This window comes from Aphis gossypii, chromosome 3 (assembly GCF_020184175.1).
Source record: "Aphis gossypii isolate Hap1 chromosome 3, ASM2018417v2, whole genome shotgun sequence".
NCBI classification, from domain to species: Eukaryota; Metazoa; Arthropoda; class Insecta; order Hemiptera; family Aphididae; genus Aphis; species Aphis gossypii.
In genome coordinates this window covers 49,326,635-49,352,613 of record NC_065532.1, presented here as the reverse complement: position 1 = coordinate 49,352,613, position 25,979 = coordinate 49,326,635, and the positions used below count along the sequence as shown (strand labels likewise).

At 27.8% G+C, this 25,979-nt stretch overlaps 1 protein-coding gene and 1 pseudogene across 4 annotated transcripts in view; one reads left to right on the top strand and one right to left on the bottom strand.

The window, feature by feature from the left end:
* Window positions 1-21,558, top strand: part of LOC114128519 (zinc finger BED domain-containing protein 4-like) — a 31,635-nt gene extending 10,077 nt beyond the window's left edge. The window contains exons 6-19 of one of the 4 annotated variants that reach the window (XM_050204133.1): window positions 372-485; window positions 586-666; window positions 796-949; window positions 3,128-3,270; window positions 9,032-9,674; window positions 14,951-15,284; window positions 15,343-15,525; window positions 15,598-15,814; window positions 15,940-16,079; window positions 16,157-16,355; window positions 16,413-16,514; window positions 16,573-16,712; window positions 16,784-16,915; window positions 18,253-21,558. In XM_050204133.1, the coding sequence (XP_050060090.1) occupies window positions 14,969-15,284; window positions 15,343-15,525; window positions 15,598-15,814; window positions 15,940-16,079; window positions 16,157-16,355; window positions 16,413-16,514; window positions 16,573-16,712; window positions 16,784-16,915; window positions 18,253-19,982 (3,159 nt within the window). In that variant the 5' untranslated portion in view covers window positions 372-485; window positions 586-666; window positions 796-949; ... (1 more) ...; window positions 9,032-9,674; window positions 14,951-14,968 and the 3' untranslated portion in view covers window positions 19,983-21,558. Of the gene's footprint in view, window positions 1-371; window positions 486-549; window positions 667-795; window positions 950-3,127; window positions 3,271-9,031; window positions 9,675-14,950; window positions 15,285-15,342; window positions 15,526-15,597; window positions 15,815-15,939; window positions 16,080-16,156; window positions 16,356-16,412; window positions 16,515-16,572; window positions 16,713-16,783; window positions 16,916-18,252 lie in introns of all 4 variants that reach the window. The other 3 variants (XM_050204130.1, XM_050204132.1, XM_050204131.1) reach the window with 3 other exon arrangements.
* LOC114128521 (uncharacterized) lies at window positions 3,294-4,555 on the bottom strand (annotated as a pseudogene).
* Window positions 21,559-25,979: the final 4,421 nt, after the last annotated feature.

Here is a 25,979-nt window from a genome sequence, read left to right as displayed (position 1 = left end):
TATAGCAATCAATTTAGTCTTACGCTGGTTTAGCGAAAAAATTCTCGTTTTCCTTAATTCTATGTTTGATTTTCAAGATCATAAAAAATAATACTGAGAATTTTTAATTTCGACCTCTCCAAAACACAAACTAGATTCATTTTTTTTTTTATTAAAATAAACTTCAAATTTGACAATTGAAGTATTTTATTAACAACTTCTCGTTCACTTAAACACAAAAAAAACATAAAACATAGTATAAACATTTATTAACAACTAATAAGCCTAGGTACTATGAAGTCAAATTAACAAAGAAATATGACAAATCAAAATTACATTAATATGTGTATAGGTGTGTTTTTAATTTATGTATATACTATATTGTGTTATAGGTCCGGTTTAAAGCTGCTATAAATATGTAGTTGGATATAAACATGTTGACTCATTAGTTATTACATCATACGAAGATTATAAAAGTGGTAATACGAAAATAATAATCCTTACAGGTAAGTGAGAGTTATACCATGGATAATACTATGTAAAATATGCATGATATAACCACATTTATAGATTGATACATAAAAATTATTGGCACCAAAACCATAGGACTAGGTGATTTTCGTGTCTACAACAAAATACATTTGTGATAAAAGAGATGGTCAAGAGGTGACCAACATTTAATTACAGGTAATTGCGTTTGAATTTTTTGTTTACATTACACGTGTCCTAAAGATTTATCACAGTTTAACATAGAATAATCACATCATCGTGATACATCCTTTGGCTATGTATACCTAAATTCATACGCAATTAAAGTGTTCACAGAAATGTGTATAGAAAAAAAAACAACACGAAGATATTTTGCGACACTTGTGAGTAGTCGGGAAAATTTAATAATATGAGGACGTACATCTATTGCAACATCTCATAACAAAGATTGTAGACCACTCAAAAATAATAATTTTAACAGGTGATTCATAATTTATATTTTATGTATTAGAAAATTATAACGGGTACCTAGTATAATAATTTTGATTTATTGGAGCAGGAAAATTTGAAATATTTTTATTTTCCATACCTAACATTGATTAAATGAAAACATTTTTCTTAGAAAGTATTTTATATGAAAAATTATTATACTTATTTATTTATTTAAATGAATATTTCCATAATGTTAGATGTTAGTTCTATGTTTTGTATTTTTATAGCAATGTATTTTGCTTAGGTATATATACAATTTTTATTCACAATAAATACTATGATACTAGAAAAACATAAATTACCAACACTTTCAGTTTTCATAACAAAATTTTCATTCAAGTAAACAATTTTATTATACTACATATTTTAAGTAATAAATTATTAATAAATTAATTTCCCACAATTTTATTAGTACTAAAAAAATATCCCATTTATTGACAATTAATTTATATTCTCATAAGTTTTTTTTAATAAATATTTTTTTTTCATTAGAGTTTTATATTCATTCCACATTTATTTCACATCGATAACAAAATGGCATTGATTAAGGACAACCACAAAATCACTATCTACTTATCAATGGTGGTTATGATAATTTCAGTACCTAAGCTACAGTGATTATGTTGTTTATAGTACAGAAGTTATTTTTCATTTTTACATTTGCTGGTAGTCCTGTTATGTATCCAGGATCCATTTTATTCAACAAATTGATTATTATATTATGTACAAGGTAATTCGAATATTTTATTATATTATTAAATTCAATATGGTGGAATATACGAATTTCCTGTACATAATAACATACTCCTTGATGCCAAAACTACAAAACTACTTTTAATTTAATCCATTATTTTAACATTTATTAGAATATAAATTATAGCATATGTTTTTATTTAATATTTTATAAAAAAAAATGTATTTTATTACAATAGTTGTTTTGTTACAATGTCAGATATATTATTTGAATTAATTTTTATTCATCTTTATAAAATATACAGGTAACCTATACCCAAAAAATTGTTTTTATATCATTTTTTATTGAAGATTGGTTAATTTTATATATCTGTTAGTTTATTTAAACATTTTCTCTGACAAATTGATTACTGTAAATCAACACTTAGTAGACATAATACCATGTTATTTACTTAATGATAGATTGGCAGTTAAGTATTTATTTTTGTCTATTGTAAAACTTTTCAAATTTCAATGTTTATGAATATTTATGTTCATGTGTATTTTTAAGTTTATACTAAATTGGAAAAAATATAATTAAGTGAAAATTTTCTATGAATAATCATGTTCTTATTTGTTATCAATTATTAGCAATTAATTTAATTTTAATCTTCAGTGATACGTTTTTATAATAATCACTTTCTATAATGATATTAATATTTTATGTATAAAAAAATTAACATTCATAGTAGAACAGAACATTTTATTCCACTTCTTTATACTTTTTCTTTATAACATTTTAATTTGTAAATAAAAATTAGTTTACCCTAGGTACCTACTTAAATGAGTTTAATGTAAATATATTATTGTAAAAAATTGTGCTGAATAAATTATATCAGATAAGCTATATATTTTTAACAGTTATATGGATGGTCATACTTAACCCATATTACAGTTTATTGCAAAACAGAAAAGTGTAGAAATAATCCCATTTAAATTCCCATATTTATGGTTACTGAACAAACATATCATTTGTAAACACCACTTAAAAAAGTGGTCAAATTATTACTGAAAGAAAAAATGAAATACAAAACTATCAATTTTTAAAACATAATATATGATAATAAAAGTAATTCATAAATAGAACAAAAAAATTATTCACATATTAAACATATCTAATTTCTAATTAGGTACATTTTTCTGTGATAATGAAGCTTTGTAATTTGATGGATTTAACCATTAGATAGATATTATAAATGTTTTTTGTATTTATATTTAAAAATTAAATTCCCATTATTGAGTATTTAATTAATTTAAGTCCTTCATATGTAGATATTATTGTTTTATATATACAGATAATATGAATTCAAAATAGGTATATAACTATATAAACTAACTTAATTTAAATGTATTCTATATAATTTAAGATGGTTTGATTGAAAAAAAAATTATAATATTAAAACATATTTATTGTTTATATCATATTATATTATAGAAGTTCTTGGAGTGATGCACTAAATGTTGAAGCCAAGTGTAGGATAGACACTATAGCCTCATTACCACTATTTCCAATGCAACCATACCCTGGTCCAGAAACAGTTTTGCTAGCTATATTTGGCCAAACTAAGCATAAATAAAGTAAGAAAAACTGTATATTGTCTTTAATTTTTCATTACAAAAATTACACTTGGAGTTAATTCTAAGAATGCCGAACTAATTAGAAATACTATTTTTTTATTTTTAATGATACTTTCAAATGTATGGTTATTGTGGAATTCTTGTATTATAAATGTTGGGTGCAACTGCTGATCATTTTTGATTAATATTTTAACTCTCTTAAGACCATCTTCTAAGTTTTGGTAAGAAAAATAGTCAGTTGTATTGTTGTTAGTGATTATAATAAATATAGAAGCATCTAATATACTGTAATATAAATACTGACCAACTTCAAAATCCATTTGATAGTCCTTATATTATTGAGACTTGAAGCAGTATAGTTTATCAACTGATTCAAAATGTTGATCCTAATACACTGGTAATGCAGTTTTCTGAGAATATTAAAATTTTCAAATTCTCGTTTTTGAATATCTTTGATATTTGTATGGACTTTTACAATACTTGGATGTTGAATTCTATTTATTTCTGACTCTTTTGACATATACTGTAAAAAATTTTAAAAAAAACATTAGTTACTTTATTTCATAGAATTGCATGCTATTAAGACTGACTTAAATAGACTTACACGTGTAAAATGACAAATTTTGATTGTACAATGTACATTCTACGTTTTGAAATTTTTTTTGAATAATGCCTTTTATTATTGACCATTCTAATTTGTCTAGACCACAACCAATACGTGGGATAGCACCTTATTTTACAATTAAATTACATAGTTTTTTAATAGCAGCAGTTAAACTATTATAGGTTGGTTTACTGTTGCTATATTCCTTTGTAATTAAACTAAATAATAAATTGATTTTTGTGTTGCAAATATGCTACTGTGCCAACATTTAGTCTTTGATTCTCCAACTCTCCGAAGATCCTCCTAAATCATAATTAATCAACAGAATAGCTAAAAATAAAAATCACTATTGATATTTTATGTTTAAAATGTTTGTTCAGTAATTTAAAATCTATGGCGATGCCTACACTCTCATACGCATATCTTTTGCTATACAATGGCCAAAAAAATATTCTACGGGCATATCAAATAGGGATATCTTCAATAATTTTATTTTCATCAACATCTGATTTGAGCTCCATGTTTTTTTTATAAGGTTTTCTACAGTAACATTATAGGAATCTAGATTATATATATATTTATTTATACTCTTGAAATTTTAGATGAGTCCAACAGTCCAGAATTATTAAATTATAACTATTGTAACTTTATAGAAATTATTGCATTCTTAGAAAATATTGATATTCTGTCTAATCTAATAAATTTAGTTATTGAAAATGCTACCTATCATAAATCATATATGTGATTCATTTTTCCCCAAAACAAAGTTAAATCTTAAATTTAACTATTCTTTGCCATGGTCTAATTATGATTTAGGAAATCTAATTAAAAAAAAAAAAAAAAAAAAAAAAAAAAAAAATACTTTCACATAAAAAGTATAAAATTTAAAATTTACACTATGATGATTTACATTTTCTAATTTACAAAAAAAAAAAAAAAATAAGCAATTATATATCAACAAATTCACTCAAACTATAAACTAATAATTGAAGATAATATTAATATTAAAATCAAATAATTTTAGAAGTACAGAAAAAACAAATTCAATATTTTTATACCAGTTCTAGATGATTTATCTGCTAATAATTTAAATGATATTACAAGTTTATTTTCTAAACATTTCTTTTCTATTTTGTCTAAAAATAATGTACTTTTCCATTTAAATCAAATATCCAATATTATTGGTCATGATGTTAATTTAAATTCCATATCTATATTCAGTAGACGAATTGGCTTAAAATAAGTGGAGGGATGTCTGAATTTTCATAATTTTCTTAATTATTATGGTTTAGTTGGTTTACACACAGCAGGTGATTGGAGGTGGAGATTAGTTGTACTCCTATACCTTATTTATTTTATTATTGTGTATATATTAATATTAATTTTTGGTTTTTCAGTTTGGTGACTTAATTGTTGATATATTTAAATTTTTAGATACATAAAATTATATTTTTATTTAAAACGTATAACACATTTGCATGTGTATATAATTTATCTATGTGCAGTTTATCAATAAGTTCTAATAGTATGCATTATAATATACAGTAGATGTAAAAACAAAAAAGTATTTTATTTTTATTGTAATTGTTATTAATGTTTTGATAACCTAATCTATTTAACATATTTTTTTTTGTTTTTACTCTATAGTCTGTTATACTTTTTTTTCTTTTCCTACCAATACATTTTGTTTAAGGACATTTATCCATTGAGTTTATAATAAATAATTTATTTATTAGAGAAATTAAAAAATTTTTAATAGTTCACATTCTTCTTCATATTGTAGCACAAGCTGCCACAGCTTATTAATTATAAATTCATTATTTTTTCTGTTAGTAGCCAAAATTTGTAATAAAAATTATAATATTTTCTAAACAAAAGACATCAATAATATGGATAAAAAAAATATTATTTGTATCATTTTCTTGTTGAAGTGGACATAGTTTTATGTATTTACGTACCCGGAACTGTTTGAGGTATCATTGTTTCATTTTAAAAATTTTCTCCTCGGGAGGATCTCATACTGTGCCTTCGGTAAGACCTCATATCTCTTCCCTTTAGGGAGATAATGATCTTCCATTTTGGGGGGGACCTATCTTGCTCATGCTGCGGCGCGGAAGCATGTCTCGAACATGCTGGCGAAGGCAGCTGAAACATAGATTAATTAATAATTACTAAAAGACCTAATTAGTCATAAAATTAACAAAAAATAATATCAACTGACCATCTGGGCGCCACCAGCATGCACTGGCCTTATGGCCAACTTTAAGACACACATAACAGTCTCATCATAAATTACAATATTAATATTTTAATCTATTTATATTATGTAAACTGAATATTGAGAAAGTTATTAAATCTACTCAAGACGTTGGCCACTCAACTATGCTGTGGTTTGTAACTTTGAGAAAATTTGGCCTTTTGTTTTTCTCTTCAAGCCAAGACTGTTGCTGCTGAGGACATTTGGCTTTGGAAGTACAAAAATTGCATAAACAGTTATTGTTCATGTTCCACATCTGAAATAATTATATTAATTATGAAATCTAAGAACCAACATTGTAGTATAATAATAAATTAATAATTAGTTATTCTTATGATTGAAAAACCACCTTAGCTTTCTTATTAATGATCTACATATCATGTCTTGAAAATAACTGTCTAATCTTTTTTGAAAAAAATAAAATAGTGTTATTATAATATCAAAACTAAAAAAAAAAATGTTTGTATAGGTATATTATTTAGTGGGCGAGTTGCCAAGTATACATGGTTATACATTTTCTGAATTTTAACTTGATTTTTAGGAACTTTTAATTATCTGTTTTTGTAAATTCTTATAAATTATGCATATTATAATTTTATTATTTAAATTACAAAAATTCAAATACAATTTTTTTATTCTAAAAATGTAGGTATATATTATGTTAAACATAATATAGGTGCCTAAATATAACATTATCTGTTTAGGTTTATCTATTAGTATTACCTAATACAAAAATAGTAGTTATGTACTTCATATATAGGAATAAGCACGCTTAAGGAGAGGTTACTTAAGGGCATTAAAATTGGCGTATATATTTTATTATGAATATTATATTCTAATAATACATAATATATTAAATTATATTCGTGGAGATCAAGAAAGTTCAAAATTGTATTAGTGATAATGTAATAAAATTAGAAATATATTTGAGTTCTGTAAGTTCTGTTACATAAATTGGCCATTTTACTCATCTAACAAAAACTATTAATAGACACCAATAGGTTAATACATCTATAAAAATCTCAATAAAAAAATTAGTATATTATTTATTTAAAATTGTATCTATAACAAATATAGTTTTTATATGATATACTGATTACAGCATACACATATGTACATATTATTTTGATAAATGCCATGTTAAGTTAAAAATTAAAATGAATTAATTAAAGTTATATGGTTCCATATTTTTTTAATGTTCAATACATTATAAACATAATAAACAACAACAATTATTATTATGATGAATTAAAAGGAAAGAGTATGCGCTAATACTTAACCTAACTTGTATAAATTTGTATATTAGTGTTAGTAATAATTATAATTATCATTAAATATATTATATTACATTTAAACCTAATAAATAAACTAAATAAATAATAACTAATAAGTAAGTAAAAATAATAACTTCTCAATATCATTAATTTATCAATAGAATTATTTAAAGTTGTTAATATGTTTGAATGATTGATTATTCAACTAATTTGAATTCTTAGTTCAGTGATAATGTTTTTAAATATGTTTTGTTGTTTAGTATTATTTATTGATAGGTACCTAATAGGTATGGTTAGAGCTAGAATTTTGATGCAAAGGCATTTTTTTGTTGGTATTTTGAAATGTTGGCCCGTAAGAGTTTAAAATGTGTTTTGGGTGATACTAATTATTATTTTTTTGCACTTTTTGACAATGTTAGTGCATTTTCTTTATTTTTAGAGCATTTTTCACAATTTGTTCATAAAATTAACGAAAATTGTTGCGATTAACAAGTGACTTTCGGAAAACTGCTGAAGGTACTAATAATAAGTTAAGTACAGGTTAGGTACATAGCACTACAAGTTATCGTCGATATAACAATTTCATCATATAGCTAGAACTCAATAAGTACCTATTACTGAATGAATTAGTAACCAATTAGTACATCTAGAACTAAACAAGTAACAAATACTATAGTAACAATACCATAAAAATATAAAAAATTTTTTATAATTTTGAAGCTATAGTAATATAGGTGATTTAAATGCATTTTTATTGTGCTTGTTTTGAGTTTTTCAAGTCATTTTTACATTTTTTTTTTTTAATGGCATTTTTTGAGATTTTTGAGGGCGTTAAAATCCCAGTCCTAGTAATGGCTTATATAATACTTTATAATGAATAGGTACATATTGCTTTATTTGTATATTATTTTTTTTGATTCTTATATTATTTATGATATCTGGTTTAAAACACCTAGGTAGTAGGTATACAGTTTGTTAAAAACGAATAAAGTAGGCAATAAATAATATTAATATGGGTACTTAATGAATAAACAAAATATTTGAAATTATATCTATTTTAGTCATTAAATATAAATTAAACTTGAAAAAAATTACAACTTTTTTTTTTTTGTCACAGTCTTTGATAATGGTAGATGAAGCTTCCAGACCTAAACTTTAAATGTTAATACTTTGTCAATAGTTTATTTTTTAATGTTAGAGTTATAGTTGATTAGATAATACATTATGATATACAACTTTAAACCAAATAAATATAATAACCCGTTAAAAATTGTAATATGTACGGGGTTTAACGGTTTAAGATAATATCACTATAAAAAAAAAACTTTATTTATAAAATAAATACAATTTATTAATTAATTAGTTATTAGAGGTGTTTGCTATGTTTTTCAATTGGGCCATAGCCACATAGAATAACAGTTTTTTTTTTTTTTGTAATTTTTCTTATTTTAGAATCTTTTCAATTATGTCTAGAGCCGCAGTTGTGTACCTACTGTATAGATAGTCTAATCACAGTTTAATGTATAAAGTATATAATATCTTAAATCATGGATCTAATATTTAACTGTTGAAGCCTGTACAGGTGTTTATTATTATCTCTAGTATAAAATATTTTTCATGTTTCAGAAAATGTCGGTTTAATTTACGCCTCGTTTTACGAAGCTCTAGCAGGGATGTGCCAAGCTCAGTACTAGTTTTAATTCGAGCTTTTTCGCGGCCGTAACGACAAACACATCCGCGCGGTACCGTGATTGTCGTCGCTCAGCTATTACCCCTAACGCTGGGCGTATTGTATGTGCGCAAAGCTGTTATCGATCGACGTCTCCAACCACGACGCCATCGATCGGGGCGTGACGGCGAGCGCACTTTTTAATACCGCTTGTCATTTTCGTACCCGACGCTTGTGTGCCGATCGCGTTAGTTATTTTCCTGTGTACAGGCCGTACCGCTGAGTATAACTTGCTCGTCACACCATTATCGTAAGTAAGTACCGTCCAAATCGGTGTTTTACGTGCAACATTTGTCATATTTCTTCGGTGACATCGTACTTACCGAGCTGGTACTCCACAGTTGCGGGTTTAAGGTGCCATACACCACCCGTCACATTATTCGTACGTATTTGCCCACTATTTACGTATACGGTTTTCTTGTATACGTAACCACAATTACCAACTCCGAGGTCAACGAACGTCGACGCCGCCGTCAACTTTATCAATTGGAGATCATTCCTAGTTGTCGTATTTCATTTACTGTTGATGTGACAAAATCGGTAGGTATAAATATTTTTTTTTATTGTTATTTCATAAACAAATCATTTTTCGTGTATTGTTCATATTATTTTAATTATTTTATAATTATTATTATCCGACTGACCGAAGAGACGTCTTTGGTGGTAATTGCGTAGGTATCGAGACGGCTGACGGTTCAATATAATATTAATTATTTGCACCTACTACTTACTAGCATGATGTAGTACCTAGTGTGCTGTGTTGAGTATAGTATAACCATATATTGGTTTTCGTCAACTTGTACCAAATGTTCGTATTTAAACTAATGAATTTTAAATTGCAAATCTTTGGAAAATGTTGGGGGCCGTTGGTAAGGATACTTCACATAAATCAGATCCTAAACGGTGATGAATTAGTGAATCTTGTTTACAAAATTTGTCTAATCCTAAAGTTTTGCATTTTTTTTATTGTTCTGTACTTAATGTGAAAAATGTCTCGTTATCACCGTTGAGTGCTAGATATTCAACTTCAGTGTCTATTAATACTATTGTTCTATCTGTATGTGAAATAGGTAATGGTATGGGATAGTAAACGGTATATTTTTTTATTAGATAGTAGTGAGATTTCTGTTACAAAAATTAGATAGTTCTTTTGGGTAAAAATTGTTATTTCCGAGATTCTGAGAAATCCTGTCAAATATTCTGTGGTTATTTCTATTGGAAGAATACTTCCCATTAGTAGATTCATCTTTATTTCTCGCAATTCATTCATAAGTGTCTGTGCTGTGAGTGCGCTTGTATGTACTTTCCCATTGAGAGCTGCATTTAATATCACCATGAGATTCTGCGTGTCATAAGCGAATCTATTTAATATTACCTCAAACAAGAATGCCTGTTCAAGAAATTTTGTTTTGAATGATATTAAGTCAATGTTCTGTGTGTTGTTCTCAATTTGCTATTGTAGATGTTTCAGGTTTTCCTCAATTTGCTGCTGATATATTTTTAAACTTTTCAGTATTTGATTAGTTTCTGTTGTCTCCACTTCTGAGATTCTCGTTCTATCGTGTATAAGATTCAGATTTTTTAATTTGTTTTTACCTAACTCAATTATATTATCTACAATAAAGTTAATGTTAATTCTTGAACACATTCCATAAATTACGTTTGTAATTTGGTTAACAGCACTTCCCAATCCACGTCGACTTTTCTTTGCTGTTTGTTGATCATAGTCAATGGCTATCATCAGATTTTGATAGTTAGATTCTATCTCATATAGATATAGTAGTGTTGCTGTAGAAATCTGTTGTAAAAAAGGTTTACATATTATGCTCGAGAATTTTTCGTTTTCTGAATGATTTGTACAGTACTGTGCTCTATTGTGATAGTGAGACTTTAATACATCGTATTCTGCTAATTGTTTGTTTAGGTTTACGTAAACTACTAAATCCCAAGTGAGATGTGATAGACCAACTTGTCCATGGGGCTCGTAGTAAAGTCCTTGATGTTATGTGATTGGAGTTCTCGCGTAATCTGGTGTTGATGTTCTGTCTTGATGATCTGATTTAATTTTCCTCTGTGGTTCTGCATGTCTAACTGTAGCAATTGCAAGGATCCTGAAAATATTTTAACAAGAACGTTAAATTTCCTTCGTAGAATGATTTTAATAAATTTCTGTGCAAAGTGACTGGTCTGTTTTTCTTCAATATCGTTATATTTGGAGAATCCTGGTTAGTTTCTATTACGGTATAGGGTCCTATCCATTTCGGAGCTAGCTTACCTTTACTAGCCTTTCCTTGGATGAGTACTTTGTCATCTATACATATTGTTAGAGTTGATATTTTCTGATCGTAACGTTCTTTGGATTTCTGTTTGAAATCATGGAGATGAGTTTTTGATTGAACTTGAGCTTCTTGCATGTTCCTTTTTAATTCAAAATAGTAATCGTTATAATTGTATTGAGGTTCTGTATTTTTTATAAATGAATTTGGTACTGTGATTGGATAACTATATACTAGTTGGTATGGTTGGTACTTTGTGGAAGTGTGTGTCGTGGAGTTATGGCAGAACATTGCGAATGGAACATGTGTGTCCTAGTTCTGCAGGTCTTTTTTGACGAAACTGCGAAATATTCTGCTAATGTCCGGTGACTCCGTTCCAGAGAACCCTTACTCTGCGGATGGTAAGGACTGGTGGATGTCTGCTTGATTTTTAACAGTCGACACAGTTCCTTGAATACTTTGCTTAGAAATTCGGTGCCACAGTCTGTTACGAGGCTCTGAGGAAGACCATGTAGACACACAAAATGAGTCACAAAAAACTTTGCAACTGTGTTTGCTTCGTGATTTGGTATCGGAGCTGCCCACATGAACTTCGAAAGGCCGTCTTGTAGGGTAAGAATAAACACATTTCCATTGTACGATTTCGTAAGGGGTCCTACAACGTCCATATATATCTTTTCGAAGAGTCTGGATGCCTTGGTGGTTAGCATCATTGGCTCTCGGGCAGTTCGATTGGATGACTTGTTTACCTGGCAGGTGGCGCATTCCCGAATGTATTATTTGTTTCCGCATTCCCTTCTTATTATGATGTTGGGAGATCCGTTGGTAGGTACGGGTGTTTCCCTGATGCCCTCCCATCGGATTCTCATGGAATTTACGGATGATTATTGCTGCTCTTCTTCCGAGAGCGTCTCAGGAACTAGCACTTGTATGTAGCAACTGAAAGCTTCGAAAGATGTATTGTAACATAGAACGGACGGTTTATCACTGGAGTCCATTTAGGCCAGTGCCTAAACGTGGACAAGTGGGCATCTTAATTTCTCGTTCTTCACAAAGAGTTCGACGTTTCTGTAAACGTTGGAATAAATGTTCAGGTTCGGGTTTTTGCCCAAAAATGTTGTTTTATAACTAGGTAAAATATTTCACGTTCTTTTAACCGAAAAGACAATACGTCTGGACTGCTTAGAAGTCGACTAAGTTGATTTAATCCACCGAATCTTCGTCGAAATTCCAAGGCTCTTAGTCCCTTAGTCATCTTGAGGTCGCTAGAGACGCAGTGTGCTAAAGCCATGCTTTGATTAGTCTCGAAGATGTCTCCTTTCGATTCCACTACATTTAGAGTGAATACAATTTTTACTTTTAAAAATTGCTGATAACTGCTTAAAGGTTCTGTGGAGCTTGAATGTTCTGTAGAGGTTGAAGGTTTTGTACAATCTGGAGATTCTATGGAGTTTGGTGATTTAGATGATCTGGTCACAACTCTATTAATTCTACTCAATGCATCCGCATTGGTATTACTGGCTCCTGGTTTGGAATGGATCTCGTATTCATATTTGGCAAGCTTCGGCCTCCAACGAGGCAATCTAGATCCTGGATCTTTGATATTGAATAACCAATTCAAAGCTCGATGGTCTGTCACTATATTAAATTTCTGACCGAACAAGTAAGGACGGAATTGTTTTACTCCCCATACTATCGCACATAGCTCCTTTTTGGCCGTGTTGTAATTTAATTCAGCATGGTTTAGTGTCCGCGATGCATACGCTATTGGAGGGTCTGCGCCAATTAGGCCTTGTAAGAGAACGCAGCCAATGGCATTATTGCTAGCGTCGCATGTTAAATTAAAGGTTCTGGTGAAATTTGGATATTGCATTAAAGGTTCTGTTGTTAAAATTGTCTTCGACTCGTTAAACGCTTCTTGACAGAGATCTGTCCACTTAAAAATGACGTCTTTATTTTGCAAAGCAGTTAATGGCTTCGTGATTCGTCCATATCCTGGAACAAAACGTCTATAGTATCCCGATAGACCAAGGAAAGATTTAACTTCCTTTTCGTTGGTTGGGATTGGAAATTCTGTTACACATTTAATTTTCTGTGATTTTGTTTTAACCCCTTGGTCAGTTATAACATGACCTAGATAACTTCTTTGCGTATAAAGGTCCATTTTGATGGTTGCAGCTTTAGATTGAATGTTCTTAAATGTTCAAATACTATTTTTATTTTCTCGGAATGGCCTGCTATACTAAGTGCGTAAATGATAATTTCTAAATAGACGAATGCTTTTAATCCTGTTAGTCCGGCCAAGACTGTATCCATTAAACGCTGAAAAGTTGCAGGCGCATCTTTTAGCCAAAAAGTAACGCGAAGAAATTCGAAGTGTCCTCTGTCTATAGAGAACGCGGTATTTTCGGTATGTTCCGGGTGCGTTCTAAGTTGGTAATACCCTTGTTCCAGGTCCAACGTGGTATAGTACTTAGACTTACCAAGCTAGTTCAAAATATCTATTATATTTGTCAGTGGATAGGCATCTCCCGACTAATATTTGATTAAGTTTCCAGAAATCTACGCATACTCTCTATTTAACGACACCGTCTTTGTCTGCTTTTTTTAGGACCACCAATAAAGGCGCATACCACGAACTTCGACTAGGTACTATTATATTATCCTCTTCAATTTGCTTCATTTGTTTGTTTATCTCTTCTTTGTGTCGATGAGGTAAACGGTACGGCCTTTCGTTAATTGGTTGGGGTAGTAGCTGGAGTGTGTACTTCGTTAAAAACAGCATTTGTGCAAGTTAATGGATCGCCCTCTAAATGAAAGATATCAGAATACTGTTTGCACGTTGATATGAATGACTCTCGCTCCTCTATATTCAAATATTCAGTATTGAGTAAACCTCTAAGGGCAACTAATCTTCCTTTGGTTCCAACAGTTTCCGTTGTCTTATGTATGGTTTGTACTTTTACTTCTCTAAAATTTTCAAATTTCAATCTCTTAATTTGCTCCTCTGTGAGTTGGACGGATTGTATAGTAGAATTGACTGCGGCTATTAGGATCTGTTTTTTACGGACTTGGTTTACCGTGTTGCTGAATAGGATTCATTCATTCAAAGTCTGTGCAGGTATCAAGTAGATTCCTTCCTCCTCAAGATTAGGAGTAGGAATGCTAATTATCGTTTCACTACGGGGTTGTAGGGTTATTTTTAATTCTCTAAATCTCTATTCTCTAGTTCAATTAAAACCCATACTCTTTTTAATAGACCCCTATTATAGTCCTATACAGATTAACATTTGACAATCTAAGACCTAAAATATCCAGAAACAACCAAAATATATGTTTTGGTAGGGGGGCCGCATAAATCGGGAAAGTTATATAATATGTTTTGATATTATATTGTGTTTAATAATTTAAATCACGATGTAGAGAACATACATCTCTACATAGTGCTTTATAATTATTAATGAAGTATCTATTATTTATTACAATTATTAATTGGTTAGGTTTAGTACATTTGATGACATGTTATTTTTTATTAAATAGAACAATTTAGGATTTGAAATGAAAGAAATATTTCGATTACCTGATACTTTGCTGATATTCTATGAATCCAATTCATCAGAAAAAGTGGTAATTGAGTTTAACGGCGAAGACGTTTTGTACATCATCGGGACTATCGATGTTTGCGTTTTGGAAGGAAAGATAGAAATATGGGGTTATACAATGGCCGTGGACACTCCAAAGACTGTATTGTACTCTATAGGATTACGTGGATTGATTCCTATTAAATCGGCTGACGGACAGAAAGCAGTTGTTATACTTGAGAAGAGCAGCCAAACCATCAAATGGAAAACATTTATAAACAAATATATTCTCAGTATGTCGAAAGTTAAAATTTTAATTAACAGTATTGATCATTCAATGGATTTTTTTAGATTATAACATGTTTGCCTTAAACGGAAGAAGATTAACTCCGCCCAAACTTTTACTAGAACTAGAGGAGAAATTGGGTTGTTGGTTTGATCTGAGCAAAACTCCAATGTCAAATCAAAGACTTGTGAACGATGAACAATGGCAATGTTTCTGTGATGAACTTCTTAATCGCTCTATTGAATTAGGTTAGTTTTATGTTGTAATATTTAACCCCATTCACAACTCGTATATTTATAATTAAAAATTTTTGATAATAGAACCAATTAGAGTTTTGTTAGCTGGATACAAAAATTCTGGAAAATCAACAATGATGTGTTATTTCATAAATAAATTACTTATAAAATGGGACAGAATATTAGTATTGGACTTTGATATTGGACAAAGTGAATTTTCCATACCTAGTTGTATATCAGCATTTGTTATTGATAAACCATTGCTTGGACCAAATTTTACGCATTTAATGCAGCCCTTAAAGTAATCTTAATTATTGTTAAATTGTTTTTTTATAATTTAATGAACATTTCAATAAAAACTATTTGAGTTGTACTTATAATAAGTTAAGTATATATTTAGTAATTATAATAAATTTATGGTTTTAGATCATATTTTTTTGAAAGCAATGATGTTATGACCAATATACCGCTTTACAATGAAATTGTTGAAAAATTAGTCAACGATATCAAAACAAACGATCTGCAAAAAATGCCATGTTTTATAAACACCATGGGATTTGTTAAAGGTAAAATTTAAACTTAAATTAACAATAACATTTAGTATAACATAGTTTAATGATTTTTTTTATTTATTTATTTTTAGGACCAGGACTCAAAATCTTACATAATCTTATATCTAAAATTCAACCATCTGATGTAGTACAGCTTAAGTTTAATGACAATCAAGATTTAAACTTGCACTCAGAAATTATAAACAACAGTACAAAATCTTCTTTGTCATATAATCTTTGGTATTTTACGTCTACTGTTAAAAATAAACTTGCGAAGGCACCTTATTTACAGTAAGTATTAGGTAGAGAATTTTTTTTTATAATTGTATAACATGTATGTCCTTTTAGATATGTTGACAAGCCTATTAGACAACAATTAGTAATAGTATCATACTTCAGTAAATGTTTGGAAAGTACAGATATTTGTTTTAACGATATTGTCCCTTACAGGTATTAATTATTATAAGACATTGATAATAAATATATAATAATAACATTTAATGTATAGAATTAACATGCAAAATATTGATGTCCAAATAAAAGACGCTGATGAATTAACTCAAGATGAATCCTTAGATATAATAAATGCCAATGTGATTGCTCTGTGTGTGGACAACCATACAAATGTATGTGAATGTGTTGGATTTGGTATGGATTTTATGTTGTTGTAGTCTTCAATAATAAACAAAAGCTGACTATGATAATTTATTTTATTTCAGGTGTTGTTCGTGCTGTAAATAAATCTACAGGCAATATATATATAAGTACTCCTGTAATACCAGATTTATTGAAACAAGTTAATCAGTTCAGGCTTGGTAATGTTAATTTGCCAAACACATTCTACGCGGAAGGTAGGTACTTAAAATCCAAAATATGTTTGTTTAAAATAGTGATGGGAATATTCGAGATAGGTATTTCTCAATGGTGGGCATTAACTTGTTAAAAAGTTTAAGTTAAATTAAAAAGTTAATTTTACAAGTTAGTTATTTTTGTTTTTAACTTATTAACTTATTCAGTTAAATTTTATACTGTTTCAACTTAGCTTTTTATAGTTAATTATCATTATTTTACAGTTAAGTTAATTTAAATTTTTTAATGTATAGATGTAGCCTATAAGTTTCTAGTAATAATTTAGTATGTACTATAATAATAATTTAAAATTTTATGTTTACATTGTGCTAAGTGTCTTGGTAAATGTTTGTTAAAATCAAAATAATAGTGCAATTTATGACATGAATATTATGACTTGAAAAAAAAATGAACTGAGTTAAATTAATTTTATTTTCTATCTTAACTTTTAACTTATCTGGTTATTTTTTTTTTTTTTTTTTTTTGTCAACTTTCAACTGTAACTGAAGGCAATTTAATTTAATTAACTTAACTAGCCACAGCTAATTATTATTTTCATTAACTTGCCTACCTTTCGTATCTCAATTATGAAAAGCAATCGAGATATTTCGATTGTGAGTAAAATAATTAAGTAATCAAATAATTTCCATTATGAGTAAAATAATCGAGTAATTGAATGATTTCCATCATGAATAAAGAAGTAATCGAATTTGAAATATTTTCAATTATTATCTGGTAATTGATTTAGTATATTTTAAATCTGAAAAATGGTGTACAATTACATAGAGACATGAGACATTAAGTAACTGCATTTTATATATTTTATATAAAATGTCTTTCCACATCTCGTATGTTTACGTTAAAATACATTTAAAAATATATTCAACATATTTTTTTTATTGACAAAAAAACATATACCTAAGTAAAAATATTTAAACGATTCAATATTATATATTTATATTGTTATACTGAATTCTTACGTTAGTGCACTGTAGTACTGTTGGTATATTAATTAGTATAATATAATATACTTTTAAATTTATTATTTATTTATATAAAAATATAAATATCATCGGCGATAAGCAATTTCTTGGGAAAATAAAGCAAGTTTCGTTATAATGCTATAAATAGTCAAAAACAAGACCCAAATAGTAGTAATTTATCAACCACTGTGCTCATTTCATTAATATCAATGATTATATTTAGAACTTTTATATTATATAATTAATAATTGATAAATAACCATTATTAATATTTGTATTAGAAAAAATTAGTAAAGTATAATAAGTATAATAAATATTAATTTCACAATTTTTGTATCTTTTTTAATTTATTATAGAAAATGATCCAGACAACCAATTAATCCAGGCTACCGAAAATACATTTAGTCCCTCAACTTCAGCAACTTCTTCTAATTTATCATCTCAACATTTAATTCCATTGCAATATTCTGAGCCGTCTTCAATTCGGCCTCGTCAACTAAAATCCTTTGGTTCAACTAAAATAAATGAACTTAGTGATTCTGAAATTAATACTATTAATAAATCATTTATTAAAATGATTGTCGCTGATTATCAACCACTCTCTTTAGTAGAAAACGTTGGATTTATTGAGTATACTAAAAAATTGCAACCACTTTATTCCATCCCTAGTAAAAAAGTATTAACTTCACAATTATTGCCACAAGAATATAATGTTATACTCCTTAAAATAAAATCTATTCTTCAAAATGTAAATGATTTATCAATAACGACAGATATGTGGACATCTGATTCCAATAAATCATATATTACAGTGACGTGCCATTTTATTTTTGACGACAAATTATATTCACCAGTAATTGCAACTAAAAGCGTTTCTGACAGACACACTGGTCAAAATATAGCCGCTACACTCACAAATATTTTTAACGAATGGAATATAGCAAATAAAATAATAACCGTGATATCAGACAATGGGTCAATTATTAAAAATGCAATAAACGAACACCTTCTTAAAAACCATCACCCATGTGTAGCACACACGCTAAACTTGACTATAAATGAGGCAATAAATGAAAACTCTGATTTAAATCAAATTTTAAAAAAATGTAGGACGATAGTAGGGCATTTCAAGCACAGCAGCAACGCCACTGAAAAACTTAAAGATTTTCAATTGAAAATGAATTTACCCCCATTAAAGGTTAAGCAAGATGTGCCTACAATGTGGAATTCTAGTTTAATTATGATGGAAAGACTTTTAAGTATTAAAGAGCCTCTATCTGCTACTATATCAACTCTACCTCAAGCTCCAAATTATTTAAATGAGTCCGAGTGGGAGATAATATTGGATAGTACTCATATTTTAAAGCCATTTCAAATAATGACAGCGGAATTATTATCAGGTGAAAAGTACCCAACATTAAGTGTGGTTATACCACTTATTAGAGGTCTTCAACATAATTTAAGAAAATTGAAAACAAAAACTGATATTGGGGATATATTTAGAAATATGTTGATTGATATAGTCAGTAGACGGTTGGGCATTTTAGAAAACAATAAAATTGTTGCAAAAGCGACATTCTTAGACCCACGGTTCAAAAAAACTGCATTTGATTTACTTGAAAATGCTAGTAATGCTCAAAAATGGATAAGCGGAGAATTAAAAATGATGATTAGCAAAAATACTGAAAAGAAAAATGAAATGAATACAACTGAATCTACAGCGCACTCGTCAAATAGTACTAATAATGCAACTAAATCACTATGGGAGCATTTTGATAATAAAGTCGTTCAAGTCAAAACTTCATTGAGTCCAAATATAACTTCCACTTTGATGATACGTCAATATTTAGATATGCCGCTTTTAGATCGTAGAAAAAATCCATTGGAATTTTGGAAACAGCATAAACACACATTACCAGATTTGTATAATATGCAGCTGAAGTATTTGTGTATTCCAGCAACATCTGTTCCATCTGAACGTGTGTTTTCAAAAACGGGACTGATGACCAATGATCACAGAAATCGGCTATCCCCCAAAAAATTAGATTATATTATATTTTTAAATAGTAATTTGAATTTGTTTTAAATTTTTTTGTTCAGTTTTGTTCATTAAATATTCATTATTCTTATACTTATTACTTACTATTAGGAGCTGTTATAAAGTTGTTTAATTAATTTACTATTATTTTTAATTTGGAAGATTTTATTTGAAATTTAAAATGCATTGTCAACATTTGCTGGATTTGGTAGCTATACACATTTGTAATCCAAACACATCCAAGAATGCTGTGGTTACAGATATTGTCAGTCCTACTAATGTACCGATTTTCTTAGAAATTCCTATTATTTCTATTACATCCAAACTTAGGTTATTTGGCAATATCTCAATACCAATTGATGTGCCAAGTACAGGTTTAATTAACCAGCAAAATTCTTTCTAAGAGTTTTGAGAAGGTTGTAATTAGACTTATAGATCTATAACTTTGGGGTGAACTATTTAGTTTTCCAGGTTAATGTGTTGGGATAATAATTGCATGTGTCAGGAAAGTAACCTAGCCTCATGCAGGAATTCATGAGACTAACCATGTATGATAGTGATTTTGATGTGAGATTTTTAAGTATCTTATTTGTTATTTCGTGTCCAGGGCTTTTTTTATTAGCTAATTTATTTATTATTTATTGTAGTTCCTTAGGGGTACACGGGCTTATGGAATTGAGTACTGGTTGATCTTCTTTGTTTCTTTGTTCAAGATTTGTTATTTCATTTTGATTTGTATTGTTTTTATCAGTTGTAAAACAATTTTCAAAATGTTGAGCAAAAATTTCACATTTTTCAATGTTGGTTTTGAATTTTACTATACCATTTTTTAGTGGGGGAATTTTTTCTCACTGTTTAGTGATTCTTTTAGTAGCTCTCCATAGACTTGAGTTATTTAGGTTTATTTTTGACCCATAGGTTTTGTATGAATTATAATATTTTAGAATTTTAAATTATCTAGTTCCCATTTTACTGTTCTTGTTAGTTGATTTAATCGTTTTTTAACTGCTGGTGATCGGCGTGTTTGCCAAATTCTACGTGCCTTGTGAAAAAAGTGAGAAGATTGAATAGCAAAATATAAAATAATATGCAAGATTTGCTGGCAGAAATAAAAAAAAAAGAAACTAATTGAAGATAATGCTCATAGGTTACTAGAAAATGAATTTGAAGGGGCTCAGCTAGAACTTTTTAAAAATGAGTTTTTAAACAAAAAAAGAAAGCCTACTGGCTGTAGGTACAGTGAAGAATTAAAGAAATTTGCTCTTACACTTAATTATTATTTGCCCAAATCATATACATTTTGTCGGTCAGTTCCATAGAATTCCTCATAATAAGAAGGAAATAAATGTACAATAACATTTTAAAAATCTTCATAAAAATATCATTATTGCTTATTTATTTACTATAAAAAGTAAGAAAATATTTTCATAACTTTTTTCAGCCACCTTTTTAGTCATTCTTCTTATATTTTCCTTGATAAATTCTTTGTTTCCCTGAAAAATATTGAATCATGATGTATAATATATTTAAGGCGAATCTGTATTCTTATTTTTTAAATTTATATTCATATTTTTTTTTACTGGTTGTCAATATGATTAAATTGGTTATACAAAATTGGTGGAAAATGTTTTATGAAAAATAGTATATAAATTAAATATATATTTAAAAAAAAAAAAAAGAACAAATAACCAAATTGTAATTAATAATGTTTAAATCAACCATATTCCAACTTTCTCATCCTACTGCAATAAGAAAATGGACAGCTACTGTTAATGCTGAGACAGGATTTTTTAGTGAGTTTTTTAAAGTTTTAAAATCCCTCAGCAAGAAGAAAGAGATTGTAGTCTGGTCATGGATGCTATGTGCATTAAAAAACAAGTTGTTGGGATAAAAAACATTTAAGTTTATTGGTTATTGTAACTTTGGCGGTGAACTGCAGATTGAAGGTCCTGGAACAGCTGCTACAATGGCTTTAGTATTTATGTTGGCGAGTCTTACAGGAAAATGGAAAATACCAGTAGGTTATGTTTTCCAAAATAAAGTAAATGTAGTCTCTCAAGCAGAATTAATCAAGTCGAGCCTTGTATTAGTTCATCAATCAGGTTTATGCATACGGGGAGTAACATGTGATGGAGCATTCACTAATTTCTCTACTTTCAAAATATTAGGATATAATCTGAGTAACAATTTTTTTGACTCTAAACCATGGTTTAAGCATCCTGCAAACGGATCACGGGTGTTTTTTTATTCCTAACGCATGTCACATGCTTAAATTGGCTTGCAACACATTGGGGAATACATTAGCCATTGAGTCACCAAACGGTTTAACTAAATGGTGTCACTTTGAGTATTTACATCAGTTACAAACAGAATTGAATTTGAAATTCGCGAATTAATTAACCGGTGTCCATATTGGATGGAAGAATAATAAGATGAAAGTTAAACTTGCTGCCCAGCTCAGCTGTTGAGTTCATCGACAGCTAAAGCACTTTAATATTTTAAAGACAACAATTTTCAAAGATCTGGTGACTGTGGAGCTACAATTGAATATTGTAAATCCATTCATCAAACATTTGACTTTTTAAATTCAAGATGCCCCATTTCAAAAGGATATAATAGTCCTATTTTTATGTCAAACAAATTTTTATTTCTTACAAGATAAAATTATTCCTCTCATAAATTATTTGTCTTCTCTTAAATTTAAAAATCAATTACTTTATACTACAAATAAAAAAACATTCATTTTAGGTTTTACTGCAGCTGTTAGATCTATTTTTGAAATTTCAAAAACTATTCACAGAAAATTTAAAGTAGGTTCTAACATATAATTTTCGCAAGATCACATTGAAATGCTCTTTGGTTGCATAAGGCAAAGATACAGTACCAACAATAACCCAACTGTATTACAATTTAAAACTGCCATGAAACAAATATTAATAAAAATTCTATTAAATGTTCAGAAAATAGTAATTGTAATTCCTTTGACAATGATATAACTGCATCAATTTTTTCTTTTACTCATAGTTCAAAAAATAAGAATAATTTAACTGATAATTTTGATTCAGATTATGAAAAAAATTTATGAAGATATTATGTTAAATCGATCAACATTACTTGACAATAAAAATTCCTGTTATAAATATTGCAAAATTAATAAAATGTATTACATGTGTGGTTATGTTGTGAAAACAATTATAACTAGGTATGTTTGATTGTACCTCATGCATTCAATCTCTTATAGAACCATATTCTGAACATAATTATAGCTGTATTGACCAACATAAAAAATTTGTTAGTTTTAGAAATAATAGAGATTTAATTTCTGCTTCTCCGAATGTATTTAAAATAACATCTGAAACTGAAAAATATCTTTTATTATTGACAGACGATTTAAAAAAATTAAATATTCAAAATTAAATTTACAAATTATATATTTTTGTAAATTGTTAAAGTTACAAGTTACTTTGAAAAAATAAGTAACTTAACTTAGTTAAAAATAAGTTACTTTTTTTTTCATATAACACTTATAATTACACTATTTACACTTCATGTGAAAGATTTACAAATAACATAATATTATAATGTAGGTCTTTATATCTTAAAAAAATGTATTTTGCTGTAAGTACTTACAAATTATGAAATCTAACAAAATAATTAAATAAGTAAATAGTAAATATAATTGGGTTACTCTCTCACTCCGAGGAAAATTATTCATATCATTTCCATGAATGAATTTAAATATAACAAACCACAAATTTGAAATTTTAATTAAAACTGAGAATTTACTAATGTATATACTATATGTGATATTGGATACGGATAATATTAAATATATGTTTTTCTTTTCTAAATAATAATTACCCATATTGCACTATTATTTAATATTTAGATATACTATATTCTATGAAAAAGAAATAATATAAAATAATATTCTTTATTTCTCATAAGTCGTTTGGTATATTTTGACATTTTGTAAGTTCCATTAACTATTAGTATTGTTTAAATATACAGTAACTATAATATTATAGTATATTTAATAAATAATAGGTCTCTACTTGTATTTAAACACATTATTTTAAAATCCTGACTTAGGTATTGCAGAATACTTCGACAGTCTATAATATTTAGAATACTCGATACCTACATAATAATATATAGCAGAATAATTTATATTTAACATAATAATTATTTTTATTATTATTATTTTCTTTTTATTAAACAAAATACAATAATAAATCTTTGAGGTTTGTATAAAGAAATAAAATAACTTAACGTGACTATAAAATAAATAAACAGCATTAAGTTAGAAGTTTCTTTAAAAAAAAGTAACTCGTTAAGTAACTTAGTTAAAAGTAACTTAACTTTTTAACTTAACTTGAACTTTTTAACTCGTTAATACCGCCTTGCTTATTTTCATTCATCATTTTTTTATTGTTTAAGTTTTCGGTATATATATTTTTTATTGTTGTATCTTACTTGAATTTTCTTGCTTATAGTGTCTATTTTTAAAGGTGGCATTAAAATCATTCAAGTTATGTAGATGAATAACCTAACCTAACTTACAGTTAAGTAATTATTATTTATAATTTTTAACTCAACTACTTCATTATTATAAATATAATAAATTGTGTACAAATGTACAATGTTAAAGAATACAGAATACAAAAAATAATAATTACCTTAATATGAGTTCTGAGATTAGCATTTGAAGTATGAGATACAGATATTAATTTTCTTCAGGGTACATATAGGACATAGGTAATAAACATATAAGTGTTAAAGAGGTGTGACTATTGGATGCAGTCACACACGGCCATTTTAAACAATTTGAAGACTGAAGATCTCTTGTATTGCCATCACCCGTTATCATACTTAATGCCATTTAAATTTTCTTTCAACTGAATAAAATACATAACAACTGTTTAACTATTCTATTACGAATACGAATATACTAAATAGTAACTACGACGCACGTGGTTTACACAAGACTACACGAGTGATAATAATGATAATGAACACTATTACGAACAATGTAAACAATGGACTAGTCGATGCAAGTGCATTATAAATTATAATATTGTCTACAAGAATAAAACAGAATGATATTATCATAATATGTGACATATAATACAATATTATACAACTATAGTCTATAACTTTATGTACCATAATTTAGTTTTAAAGTTATTTCTAGAAATCTTTCCCAATTTCCAGAATATATTGGCAGGCCGTATTTTTATTTTTATCAATATACTGTATGCCTATCTAATATACTAAAATATATCATTATACAAAATTATTTATTTGTCAAGAAAAAAAATAACATAAATGTTTATATTTTTATTCATACAGTTTTGGATTATTTGAATTTTATATTGATATTTTAGTATCAACTGCGAAAAGCCAAGTTATTTCAACTGCCAATGAAACTACTTAAATTTAAAAGTTGATTAGAAATAAATTAAATAATTAACTTATAAAGTAAAAAATAATTAACTTTTTAACTAGATAGTTAATGTCCACCTTTGAGATTTTTTATTTTATTAAGTTTAGCATTTAAAGTTAAACTGCATATTATTATATTACCTATTTATTTTTATTCATCATAGACATGTTATAAACTGTTATCATAGTACAGTTCATTAAATTAATTTATATAACATTACAATAATATAACGTTTTGAAATTATTGTTTACTCATTTCTCAATTTCTGTTCAGTTTTCATAATTTATTGATAAATGATAATGAATAAAATGTAAACAAGTCATTAAATTATAATTAAAGGTTTGATGAGGAAAGTCGGCCATTTTGCCGTGCTTTAACATTTTACACTACGTCGTGTATAGGAAATCAGCTATCTAGTTGTATTATACATATTACATAAATCTTTGGTAATATTTCATATAAAAATATTTGCCATTTGGATTTAGCCACAGATAAAATATCATCAAATATTAAGATACATTATTACATTATGTTTTTGTAAAATAGCAACAAATTCAAAGTGATAAAGCGATAACTGATAACAATTAAAACATTTTACT